The 11,965-nt window shown below is 43.3% G+C and overlaps 6 protein-coding genes across 6 annotated transcripts; 2 read left to right on the top strand and 4 right to left on the bottom strand. All coding sequences in view use genetic code 12, as the record gives it.

The window, feature by feature from the left end:
- Window positions 1–238: 238 nt before the first annotated feature.
- On the top strand, window positions 239–1,819 carry SMF3 (putative divalent metal ion transporter; the record flags this gene model as incomplete). The annotated part of the gene is made up of 1 exon (XM_002619133.2): window positions 239–1,819. One exon carries the CDS (start codon window positions 239–241, stop codon window positions 1,817–1,819), a length of 1,581 nt encoding a protein of 526 aa, XP_002619179.2.
- Window positions 1,820–1,869: 50 nt separating this feature from the next.
- FOB63_000335 (uncharacterized protein) lies at window positions 1,870–3,571 on the bottom strand (the record flags this gene model as incomplete). The annotated part of the gene is made up of 2 exons (XM_002619132.2): window positions 1,870–3,419; window positions 3,553–3,571. 2 exons carry the CDS (start codon window positions 3,569–3,571, stop codon window positions 1,870–1,872), a joined length of 1,569 nt encoding a protein of 522 aa, XP_002619178.2.
- Window positions 3,572–3,805: 234 nt separating this feature from the next.
- Window positions 3,806–7,243, bottom strand: FOB63_000334 (DNA helicase; the record flags this gene model as incomplete). The annotated part of the gene is made up of 1 exon (XM_002619130.2): window positions 3,806–7,243. One exon carries the CDS (start codon window positions 7,241–7,243, stop codon window positions 3,806–3,808), a length of 3,438 nt encoding a protein of 1,145 aa, XP_002619176.2.
- Window positions 7,244–7,532: 289 nt separating this feature from the next.
- On the bottom strand, window positions 7,533–8,492 carry SAS2 (Sas2p; the record flags this gene model as incomplete). Its single annotated transcript, XM_002619129.2, has 1 exon — window positions 7,533–8,492. The coding sequence occupies one exon, from the start codon at window positions 8,490–8,492 to the stop codon at window positions 7,533–7,535; it is 960 nt and encodes a 319-aa protein (XP_002619175.2).
- A 1,382-nt stretch (window positions 8,493–9,874) lies between these two features.
- Window positions 9,875–10,567, top strand: DPB4 (DNA polymerase epsilon noncatalytic subunit; the record flags this gene model as incomplete). The annotated part of the gene is made up of 1 exon (XM_002619128.2): window positions 9,875–10,567. One exon carries the CDS (start codon window positions 9,875–9,877, stop codon window positions 10,565–10,567), a length of 693 nt encoding a protein of 230 aa, XP_002619174.2.
- Window positions 10,568–10,920: 353 nt separating this feature from the next.
- FOB63_000331 (uncharacterized protein) lies at window positions 10,921–11,843 on the bottom strand (the record flags this gene model as incomplete). The annotated part of the gene is made up of 2 exons (XM_002619127.2): window positions 10,921–11,756; window positions 11,816–11,843. The coding sequence occupies 2 exons, from the start codon at window positions 11,841–11,843 to the stop codon at window positions 10,921–10,923; spliced, it is 864 nt and encodes a 287-aa protein (XP_002619173.2).
- Between the last annotated feature and the right edge of the window lie 122 nt (window positions 11,844–11,965).

Here is an 11,965-nt window from a genome sequence, read left to right as displayed (position 1 = left end):
ACAAGATCCACTCCGCACGAATAAATTCTAAGCCCAATCGATCCTTATCGAAATCGCAAAGCGAACCAGATCAGGCTGACAAACCATCGAAATATCGATAATCAAGTTTGCACCGACTAACGTTCGAATTGGAACTCTGGAAAACCCCAAATTATACCATAGAGCCTAATCACTCCAGAACGAATATATTTCCAACTTCATACTTTTAAGTCCCAATAATCTACGCTTTTGAATACAGATGTTGCGTTCCGAAAAATGGCACTCTGTCTGGCAAGTGTTGCGCAAATACGCCTCTTTCATAGGCCCCGGAATCATGGTTTCCGTGGCTTACATGGACCCTGGAAACTATTCTACCGCTGTTTCGTCTGGTGCCGCCTACCAATACCAGCTTCTCGTCGTAGTGGTGATGAGTAACATTTTTGCAGTGATTCTCCAGTGCTTGTGTATCAAGCTTGGTACGGTGACGGGGTTGGACCTTGCAGAAATGTGCCGTTTGAGTCTCCCCTGGTGGCTCAACTTGACGCTTTACGTTTGTGCCGAGTTGGCCATTATTGCTACCGACTTGGCCGAAGTTGTTGGCACTGCGATTGCTTTGGAAATTTTGTTCAACATCCCGTTGGTCGCTGGTGTTTTCATTACGGTTTTGGATGTGCTTATTGTGCTTATGGCTTACCACAAAGATGGAACAATGAAGCAAACCAGAGCGTTTGAAGGTATGGTTTCTGTTTTAGTTGCTGCGACGTGCGTTTGCTTCATTTTAGAGCTCTTTAAATGTGATTACGCTCCTGGGTCTTTGGGGCTTATCTTAAAAGGGTTTCTTCCTGTCAACGGCGAAGTGTTCAAAGAGAGAAATGCTCTTTTCTTGAGTTGTGGTATTGTGGGAAGTACAGTTATGCCTCATTCTTTGTACTTAGGATCTTCTCTTGTTCAATCCCGTTTGAAGAATTTCGACCTTCGCCACGGAATTTTATCACAAGATACAAATTCCGATGGCGAGTACGAGTCGTCCCCTACCCCGTCTTCTTCTGATCCATTACCCATGACCCACAGTAAGTTTCTTGCAATTTCTGATAGCACTAGCCTCCGCAGAAAATACCGGCCTTCATATGCTGCGATTAAGTACTGCTTGTCTTATTCGTACACAGAGTTGGTGCTCTCGCTTTTCCTCATTGCTGTCTTCGTTAACTCAGCCATTTTGATAGTTGCTGGTTCCACTTTGTACGGGAAGCCCGATGCAGAAGAAGCTGATTTGCTTTCTATCTACCACATGCTTTCATACTATATTTCTCCCGCTGTTGGTCTCATCTTTGCTCTCTCAATGTTGTTCGCAGGGCAAAGCGCAGGTATCGTTTGTACAATGGCAGGCCAAATTATTTCCGAAGGGTTTATCAACTGGTCGTTTAGGCCATGGGTTCGTCGGATTATTACAAGAGTGTTGGCGATTATCCCTGTGGTTTTGGTGATCTTAGCTTTGGGACGTGAAGGCGTTTCTACCATTATGAATGCTTCCCAAGTTGTTTTGAGCTTTATTCTTCCAATAGTCAGCGCCCCACTTATCTATTTCACATCTTCGAAAAAGTTTATGACGGTGTACGACGTCAAGCCTAGTACTCAGAACACAGAGTACACAACTCTCTTGCAAGAAACAACACAAGAACAAAACGAGTTTGGAAGTACGGAAAGAGCAACTTCTGACGTGTCAAGAATCACTTTTGAAAACGGTTCTTGGTTACGTGGTGCAGCAATCACAACTTGGGTGATCATCACAGCCTTGAACATCTACTTGGTCTACCTTTTCTCCATCGGCATTGACGTGTAAATATATACCTCTATAGACTTTCACCATGAAGCCAAAATAGACACCAGTCACTAAGCAAATCTTCCTCTCTTTTTGTATGGTCCTCGGATTCCACTTAATCGGCCGGCCTTGGTGGAAGAGATATTTTTCTGTGGTAAAGGTCCTGGCAAAACTCCATGATACTCATTGAGTAAAACCGGCAATTTTTTGCTCAATGCAAGTGAGACCTGTTGCCCCTGTGCTGTTTCCGCAAGAAGTGTCATCAACTTGACGATTTTCTTGTAAACAACCAATTCGGCCGAAGATGGCTCAATTGATCCGCTTTGCAAAAACCTTTGTTGACGCAACTTGTTCAATTGTAATAAGTGTATCGAAATAGCCTTTTGGACTTCACGGGGTGATTTCACAAGGTCGCTTTTCTCTTTTTTCAACTCTTGTAACAGCAAATAAGCTTCAGGATTGAACGATGCCAAGTTTTCTAACTTGATGACGTTCGAATCAGCATCGGACAAATTATCAATAGAGATTAACTCCGTTTTATCATTCACTTCTGCCACCTTTTCGCTGGTCGCAACTTCGTTTGCGACAGGAATTGGCGAACTTTGTTTGTCATAGTAAGACCGTCTTATCTCCTCGACTTTCTTGAGACCAATGTGGTTTAACCATACGGAAGTTTTGAGCTCCTCGCTTAATACAGAATTTCTCAGATCAGACGTTGGCGCAAATGACATGGTTACACATTTTTTTTCATATGCACGCAAATCATCAGATTCAACATTCTTGACCAAGGTCGAATCAACTGGAGGCTTCAACGTTCTTTCTTTGTAAATCAACCACTTAGGAGCTTCAATGGTATACCAGTTGGGATGGAAGAAGCTGTCCAAAACTTGGGCTGGTGCTTGAGATAACGGTGGAATTCTAGACGTGGCCTTTGAGAAAAATCTGAACGTACTCGAATTTCCTGCTAAAGCTTTGCTGGACCCGACTACTTTCGCCAACTGATACGGATCTGGAACAACTGAATTGCGTGGATCAATAGACGATTTGCCAATAAGACTTGTGAATAAAGGTTGTGTAATGGTCTTCGTCTGGACTGGTTGCTGGCTACCATATACTCCATGGAATGCAGGTGCCACTGGCTCTTCATATTTGTGCAAGTACGTGATAATCTCACCATTAGAAACCGTGTAGCTGTTGGAGATTTTATCGAAATCGTCTCTGAGAATACCCAAAGTGTCTTCCTCTATTTCGTGTGCTTGGAGACGAAGACCAATTGTTCCTACTTCCCTTAGTAAGATCTCTGTAGCGAACTTGTAAAAAAAATCCGTTTGCACATATTCATCGCTGCCAACCTCATGTTGTGCAATTTCATTTCCCGCCACCAACTTTATATCGTGGTAAAATTCGTACACATTGTGGTATCCTTTCTTTAATTTTTGTGTCACTGATGTCTTTTCGTGAGTTGGCTGCGACTCAATATATTCTTGATGTGCTTGGATTATCTGATTTGGATTCTTTTCAAAAAAATTCTTGGGAATGACTTCCTTCTGTAATAAGCCTTGCTTATCAGCATGGGAAAGTACAGGGACAAGATCGTCTATTAGTGTTTTGAAACGAGTTTCTATGGATGTTAGTACATTTGTTTTGAAAAAAGTAAAGGGCCCCTAAATGGCACATGGGTCGCATTGGAAAAACAATCGGACTAAGTTGGAAAGTTTGCACACATAAAGAAACCGGGAATTCAAAAGACATACCTTGATCTTCTTGCTTCATGATTTTTAAAGAGAATGTTTGTACGTGTATAGCGGACTATGTTTTTTTTTTTCTCGTTGATATCAGACAAAGTGAGGTGTTGAGTACAGGAAAATGAAAGCGACAACTCCCAGCATAAATTGAATTGAGAACAGTACAGCTCAGAAATGAATAATTAAGATGCCATTGCATTGTGCTAGCGTCAATTCTATGATATATACATATTTGTATTATTGAATTTTGTTCTTATGATATCTATTCATCGAACAAAAGTTTGATGTCCTCTATTCTCTGTCGTCTTCTCTCTTCTTCTTCAACCTCGACCGCTTCTCCCATCATCCGTTTTCTTTCTTGAATCTTCAACATTTTTGTTTCGATGCTATTTTTCACCACAAACCTTGTCACCTTCACATTTTGCTCCTGTCCGATTCGATGGATTCTATCAATGGCCTGATCTTCAATACTAGGAGACCACCATGGGTCCATCATAAAAGCTTTGTTTGCACATGTCAAATTAAGTCCTACACCTCCTGCTTTCAAAGAAAGAAGTAGCACCGTGATTTTCCCTTCCTCAGACTTTTGCACAAACTGCTGGAGAATTTTATCTCTCTCGTTTAAGTTCAAACGACCATCGAACTTGTACACCGAAAACTCCGTTTCGCCTCCTCCATCGAGTAGTTTAAGTTCGTTCTCTATTAGATCAAGATATGAGGAGAACTGAGAGAAAACAACGACCTGTTCACCAGGACTCTGTTCCTTCAACGCCCTTAAATGTGATATGAGAGCTTCAATCTTTGTTGAAGACTTATCGGGGTCATAATAGTAAAGATGGAAATCGTAGTTTGAGTAAATATCATCAATTTTCTCTTTGGTGTGGAAACGAATCTTCTTCTTACTAGTACTTTTCAGCAAGACTTTGAAGAGTCGGTATTTAGAGATAGGATGTCGGCAATCGGGGCATAAAGGCTCAGAGCCATTGTTCGTTTGAAACTCAATATGTTCGAGAATGCAGTGGAAACAATATTGATGTCCGCATTCCGTCAATGTTAATTCACCTATTGAGATGGGTGCTTGAGTGCAAATAGAACACTCTGAATCCTCGATGTGTACTTTCGCATAAAGCGAATACAATTTCTCTTTCATCATTGTCTCAGACCAAAACTTTTCCTTCTTAATGGGTTCCTCAAACGCTGCCAATTCTTCTTTCCAGGAATCATCAAGTTCTGAGCTAGCAGCAACAAGATCTGGATGGCAACAAACTTGGCGTAAGCGAAGAATATGTGTGAGGATTTGAGTATATTTCTTTAAAAGTTCACCACTTTTCAAACCTTCCTTGAAGGAGTTATATGCCCTGGATTTGAAAAAATCATAGAAAAGCTGCTCGCGGTCACTAAATTCTAATTCCTCAACAACAACCTCTTTACTAGGAAGATCAATCAACGGCGTTCCATCTTTTTGTTTCATATTTTTTGTTCTTCTCAAAAAAATCGGTTGTAAGATAGATTTAACAACATCCAAAGTTTGTTGGAACTTTTTCTGTTCAAAAGGTAGAGTAACGAACGTTTTCCAGTATGAAAAGTTGCTCCACGGTTCAAGCCTCAAGAATTTGACCAACGAAAAAATGTCATCTAGTCTATTAACGACTGGTGTGCCTGTCAAAATCCATTTCCTTCTCAGCTCGAGCTCATGTACAGACTTTGCAGTTTTCGTCGTCCGGTTACGAATATTGTGACCTTCATCCACCACAATCCTGAAGAACTCAACGGAGAATAGTCCTATTTTTGGAAGCTTTCCATTAGCATCACGGAGTTTGTTTATACGCGTCCATTCGCTTTGCACCGTTCCATATGTTGTCAAGAGAACAATAGGGATATTCTCCGATCTGTTACAAAGAAGAAGCGACAAATCTGTCTGCACCAGATCGCCATAGTAAATGTGGCACCGATGATTAGAGTTTTTGTTAGAGCGGTCGAACTCTTTTTTCCACTGTGATAAAAGGGACATGGGGACAATAATTAATGTGGTTTTAGAGGCATAGTTCCGAGTACCTGTACGAGCAGTAGCAGAGTCGTATGGGACAGAATGAATTAATGAAAGTGTCAGAATAGTTTTGCCTAGACCCATTTCATCAGCCAAGATACCTCCCTTGAGAAAGGATTTTAAAACAGGCTTTTCCGTGGATAGCTCACCATTGTACAAGTTAGCATAGAAAAATTCCAGCTCACTAGGCAGTAAATCCGGATTTGCTGGGTCTTGGGGCCATTTAAATGTACTCCATAAAGGGTCCATTACTTCGTCATCCTGATTTCGTATGGCCTGTCTTTTCTGCGTAGAAAGTACTTCCGAATTATTCACGGACAATTCTTCGAGCAAATCAAGTTCCTTTTCACGGGAAAGCATCCAGGAGAGACCATGTTTCTGATAGGGCCGTAAAGTCAACGCAAAGTTTTCTTCAGGCGGTGTAGTGGTCTCTGGCAAGTTTTCGAGGAAATCTGACTGTTGGTTTGCCGTATAGAACTGTTTTAATTGTTCAAGACTGAGTTCCTCTGTGGGTGCTATTTCCGGCTTGGGAGTACTGGAAACAGAACTATCGTCGTCGGGGATTTCTTCGGCGTCCGTATTGACAGAAGACTTGTCGTAAGGTATTATGGATAGCTTATCAAACAAACGAGAGATGGATTTCTGTTTGAGGCGTAAGGCAGCCTCAGCTTCAGTTTCTTGGCTGAATGTGATTCCAAGTTTGGCCGTCTTACGTCTTTTTGATTGGCTATTCTCCTCTTCACCGACCACTTGTCCATGGTCCACAAAAGTGTTATTGTTAAGGTAACACTTTATCTGGAGGAAAAACGGATCACCTATCGAAAGCCGTCCTTTAGTTTCCATGATAACAGAGGCTGAAAAGTTTGCAATCTCCAAGTCAATAAGTGGAGAAAGAATCCGCGTAATATCTTCCGGAAGACGTCCGATTTCTCTAGATCCGTCTGCTTCCGAAGTGTACAAGCGAATGACAGCAGAGTCGCCAAACTTGGAAGCGACAATAGACAGTTTCTTCATCTTATTGGGAATCAATCGTTTCAACTGTAGCTCTTGCTGATACCGTAGACTTCTTAAATAGGGCCGTGTAGCCCAAGCTTGGACGTCCAAAGTCCCAATATACCGTTTCCAGCCCATAGTCTTTTTCATTTCGGCCTCGTTTCTTGCTTCTGTATTCATACGTTCCATAACTTGCTTGAGTTCTTCGCGTTTATCCTCCTGAACATTCTCACTCGCTTCGCCACTCGATTCATCGTCAAAAGATATCCCGTTAAAGTATTCGTTAGACGCAAGCTGGATGTAATTCGGTCGATTGAAGTATTTGCCGTACAAATGTCTCATAGCCTTCATAGACGCGTCTCCAATCACAGACAGAAGCTGGCTTTGAAAAAGCTCAAAGCCAATATCGGAAAGCAGAGGTTCAGCGGGAGTCGGAGCTTCTAGATTGTTCGGAAATGGCTCTCTTCTAGGGATGGTTTGAGGAACATCCACAGAAAGTTGGTGGGGAGAGCCGTTTCTTGTGGCCTGTGACGCCTGATGAGGCTGGACTTCCAAAACTTCATCTTCATCTTCTACGAAAAGAGCTTCTTTCAGCGGGACGGTTTCAGCCGGATTCGGCGAGCGCAGCGGACTCGGAAAAAACCGCTTTTTTCCTTCCATAAATATTAGAGATGCAAAAGTTTCAGTGGAGGCGTTAGTACATCGCGTTGCTCTAGGTATATATGCATTCTATGGTACAGTTGATCTGCTTATGTGCAAAAATGGGGAAATGCGAATATTGTCACTTGACAAAATGGATGGATCAAGACGCTTGTGTCTTTTGATAGGTAGGCCGTTACTATTGATCGAATCCCGGGGATTGCCGTCAACAGAAACGTGCCTCGAATTTCTTGTTTTGTAGACATTATTTCGTCAGGCCAGAAATGGGTGGCAGACTTCAGCAAAACATTCAGAAAAGAATACCAGCCGGGTCAAGCGAGGTTGCAAGTACAGTGGGATCCACATTATTGGCGTCGCACCAACTTCTGAGAGCACGACGCTCCAAAATCACCTCTTCGGCCTCGAATAGAACACCCATGTATTCCAATGCTAGTAAACAGTCGTCCTTTCGAAACCCTGTTTTGTCGGCCAAATCTCGTAGCGACACACTTTCTGCAGTAGAAAAATCGTTCCAGATCACAAACGCAAGGCGTTTAGCCCAGAATCGGAGATATGTTGCCTGGCCAAAGGGCGAGAGCGGGAATTCTGGCCCCAGGCGGGCTTGGCCGGGGGTGACTCGCGCCAAAGCATACAGAAACTCCACGAGCAAAGACCCCAAGTGGAGCCTCTGGAACGGCGGAAAAACACAGATACATGCAAGGTTATTGTCTTCGTCCCAGGAATTCACCTCTTTGGAGAAAAAGCCCATGGGCTTTAGGCGTGCGCGCTCGCCCGCATCGTGATTTGGCTCAGGCGCATACACCACATAGAAGTCAAAGGCGTCTACATTGTAATAGACGGACTTGTCGTCTAGAAAAAGCTTGCCGAAAAGCGCCAAGTTCTGGCAGAAGAGTTCGTGGCGGAAACCGCGAATCCTTTTGATGACGCGCCGGGATTTTGAGTCAGCGTATACCAACGTTCCAAGCGGCGGGTATGCCTTATTGAGCGGGCAGATGGCGCGGTGCTGAGCCATTAGGGCGCGGTCTGTACTGTACTTGAAGCAAAAGTCGCACACATAGAGACAGTCGAGCCAAAACTGGGGCGCGCGCACTGGCGCGCTTTTCCGTCGACCGGATATGCTGCAGTCGACGCCCAAGTCGCTCGAGCCGGGAGAAAAATACGCGCCGTTGCCGTACCAGGTATTGAAGTCGTGGTCGCCAAACGAAACTCGCTCGATGTTGCGCTCCGCGAGAACTCCATACTCAGACATGTGGGAGTGAAAACCGCCGGTCTTAAGGGCGAGTTGACGGACAGCAGAGTTGATGGGCGGACATTTCGAGTGGATGTGATCTTGGGCCGGTGCAGGATTTCGCCTGAACACGACTCTTTTATTTGAGTTAGAGCCATTTGCAACTTAATTTGCAGCACCGGCGGCTATGACGTATTTAAAATAGTATCGTGTGTTTCAATGTTAGGTAAATGTTTTTTTTGTGGTGTTTGTAACGTTTGGTCTGTCTTGTGGCCCTGATGGCGAAGAATAGCAAAATGAAATTGCAATGGACTGCAAACCATGGAGACAAAAAGTCAAGCAAATGTGTAATAGGTACAATGAGACAAATGAAATGAACTAGATGATACGTTCATCGTACGGCAAATAGAGGGAAAAGAAGGTTGGCCCAACCAAGAAGAGAACAGAAGAGAACATAAGACAACAGAAGAGAACAGAAAACCAAAGAAGACAAAAGGAGAGAACAAAAACCATAGAAGACAAAAGAAGAAAAGAAAGACAACAGAAGGACAAAGAAGAAAAGGAACAAACCAGTCAATGTCACCAACCCAATCTAGAAGTGCCCGCTTGAAGCTTGAATAAAGGCCAGGCTACCTGCACAGAAACTCTCGATGGCCAAGTTTCTGGAGTAAAGCCATTACTCCACATGATTAATCAAAACATTTTTGAAACGTTCCATACGTTTCTCGAACACCACTTATGCATCTCTGCGCCACTGAAGCAGAAGTTGTGGCCCAAAAAGGAAATGGTGTCATAAAAGAGCGATATGTGCCCGTAACAGAGTGATTTGTGCCCCAAGCATGACGAACGCTAAAACCTCGCATCTGCATAGAAGCATCGAAAGTCATTGTTTGCCGTACTAAAAAGCATGGTTCCATGCAGGTATCGCACAATGCCCGCACGCGAAAAAAACGCACTTGGTATATAAGAGGCTCTTGTATCGCCTTGGTACACTTTTCATTACTTATAAACACAAACACACAAATCCAATCTACAATGTTGAACTACCAAAACTCCGACTGCTCCTGCTCTTCTTGCAAGTGTTCTACTTGCTCCTGTTCTTCCTGCAAGTGCTCTCCTTGCTCTTGCCAAACTTGCAAGTGTGAGGTTTGCAAGTGCTCTTCTGCCTCGTGCTGCAACTAAAGGGTTCAATAAAATATCACATGGGAAGTTTGCTTTTAATTATGACATAGGAAAATAAAATGTTTGCTTTGACAATTTGCTTACGTAGCTTTCATCTTGTAGGAATTAATCCATCTTTCACATCTTTGTGTCTCAAGAGGCCCAGTATGAGGATGTACGGGTGCAACGGCCCATACGCGTACTCTTTCGATCTCAAGAATTACATCAAAGAAGTACCACTAATGCCACCAAAAGGTTGGAGAAAAAACCAGCAGGGCAAGTTCCCGCAAAATCCAAAGGACACAGAACTTGTGTCGATCGATGAGATTCTTTTCCCGAGATCAACCATCGCCAAACTAGCAAAACAGATCACATCGGGCGAAAATGACGCCAACATGATCTTATCCAAGGATTCGCTAGTGGCACTTCAAAGGGCTGCCACCGTGTTTGTGTCTCATTTGCTGTTCCATGCGAGAAATTTGGCCAAAGACGCCGACAGGAAGAACTTCAATGCTCAAGATGTATTACACGCTTTAGAAAAAGCCGAGTTCATGGGCTTCGTGCCTGAAGTAAAGCAGAAACTCGCGACCTTCGAGAGAAACTCAGAGGCTAAAAAACTCAAAAAAGCAGACACCAAGGCACAGGTGCCTATATCTCTGGATGAAGGGCCGGCAGTCAAGAAATTGAAAGACAATACGTTGAAGTCTGTCGATTCCACGGTGGATCCTGGAGATGAAACCGCACAAGATGAGGAAGAAGACGATGATGCAGACACGAGGACGCTTGAGGATGAGGACGAGGATGACGAAGTAGATGCACCAGAAGAGGATTCGGAGCATCGTGATACGAAAACAATCTTGAACAAGGATGCAGAACTCACGGTAGATGACACAGAAGGTGCTGATGGTTCCGATACCGAAGGTCAGATTGCATAGAATGATGTCAAGGGTTTTTGTTAGAGACGCTGAATAGCAAATCTGCAATCGAAATGCAGACTAAGGAGCACTACGTTTACTCGTTCATTACAGCTTAGACTTGGTTTCCTTTTTGTTGCATATTTGATATCGTGGAGGGCGCAAGATCTCGTGAGTGACTCAGGAGCTATGATGAGCCATAAACTACAGGAAGTTAGTCACCAAAGACATTTTTAGACCATGGTCTTGTTTCCTTGTTCGGTCAACTTTTGTAATCTTCACTTCCAGTGACTCGCGTGTGGCAGGAGCCGAGACAAAGGTGCCAAAAAGAGAAGCTCGCCAGGAATATATGTTTCTGCTACCACCTCAGCTTCTTAGTGAAAACATTTCAGCATGAAAGGATATCCACACTCAAAACCGAAAAATAAGTAGAGTAAGACCGCAAGGCCGCCACTAAGCATGGCTATAAGTCGAACATTATTCCACCACATCTTTCTTCTCACAGAAAGGGCGCTTTTCTGGAAAACTTGCGCTGAAGATGTAAGTCTATCAGTCTGGTCCACCAAAGAGTTCACTTTATCCCCTCTACTAAGGAGCTTATTGATGTTATCAAGCATAAGCGAACGTACTTCATCTACTTCTTCGTTTGCTGCTACCAACTGATTTGGAGTAATCACATCTGAGCTCTGCTCGCCATTTCCATGATTGTCATTCGTAGAGCCATAGTTGTAAATGTGCAGATTCGTGTCATATTGCATTTCCTCGAAACGAATGATTTGTGTCATGTACAACTTGAACTCGCCCAATTTTGTTTTTGCCTGTTGTTCAGCCGACAGATTGCCGTCTCTTTCAGCTGCATTCAGAATATCTTCTCGAAACTCAAAGTACTTGTCCATGATCTTTTTAAGCACAGACAACACTAACGTTTTGTTCACCTGTTGGTGTGCTAGGGTCACCACTGTGACCAAATCGTTACTGCCATCTGTGTTATTGAGCGTTTTCTTCATGAAATATAGTATAAGTGATGTTTTCGTCACCGAGGCATCAGTATAGATTGGAATCAGCCCTACCAAAGTCTTTGAAGCATTTATAAGCCCAAGCTCCTGCGAAATAAGTTCAGAACAATTGAGGTTTGAGATAGCATGCACCAACTTTGCATTTTCAGTGGTGTATAGCGTCGTAGAATTGAGCGTAAGTGTTGTGTGGATTACTAAGGAAACGTTAGTAGGAGCATAAGAGCAAGAAAAAAAAAAAAACAGAGCTACTTACACTGCTTGTATAATTCGGGAGAAGACATAGATGCTGATTGCTCTTGATTAGACTTGCCCAAGTGTGATAAAGAGCAGAACAATTATCTGCAGGACACTAACCGTCTACAGTCATACCTTTATTTTTTCAACCTTTCGCTTTTCGTTCATT

This window comes from Clavispora lusitaniae (assembly GCF_014636115.1).
Source record: "Clavispora lusitaniae strain FDAARGOS_655 chromosome Unknown tig00000003_pilon, whole genome shotgun sequence".
Taxonomy (NCBI): domain Eukaryota; kingdom Fungi; phylum Ascomycota; class Pichiomycetes; order Serinales; family Metschnikowiaceae; genus Clavispora; species Clavispora lusitaniae.
Note: the sequence above shows the minus strand (reverse complement) of the source record. Positions and strands in the feature narration are given on the sequence as shown.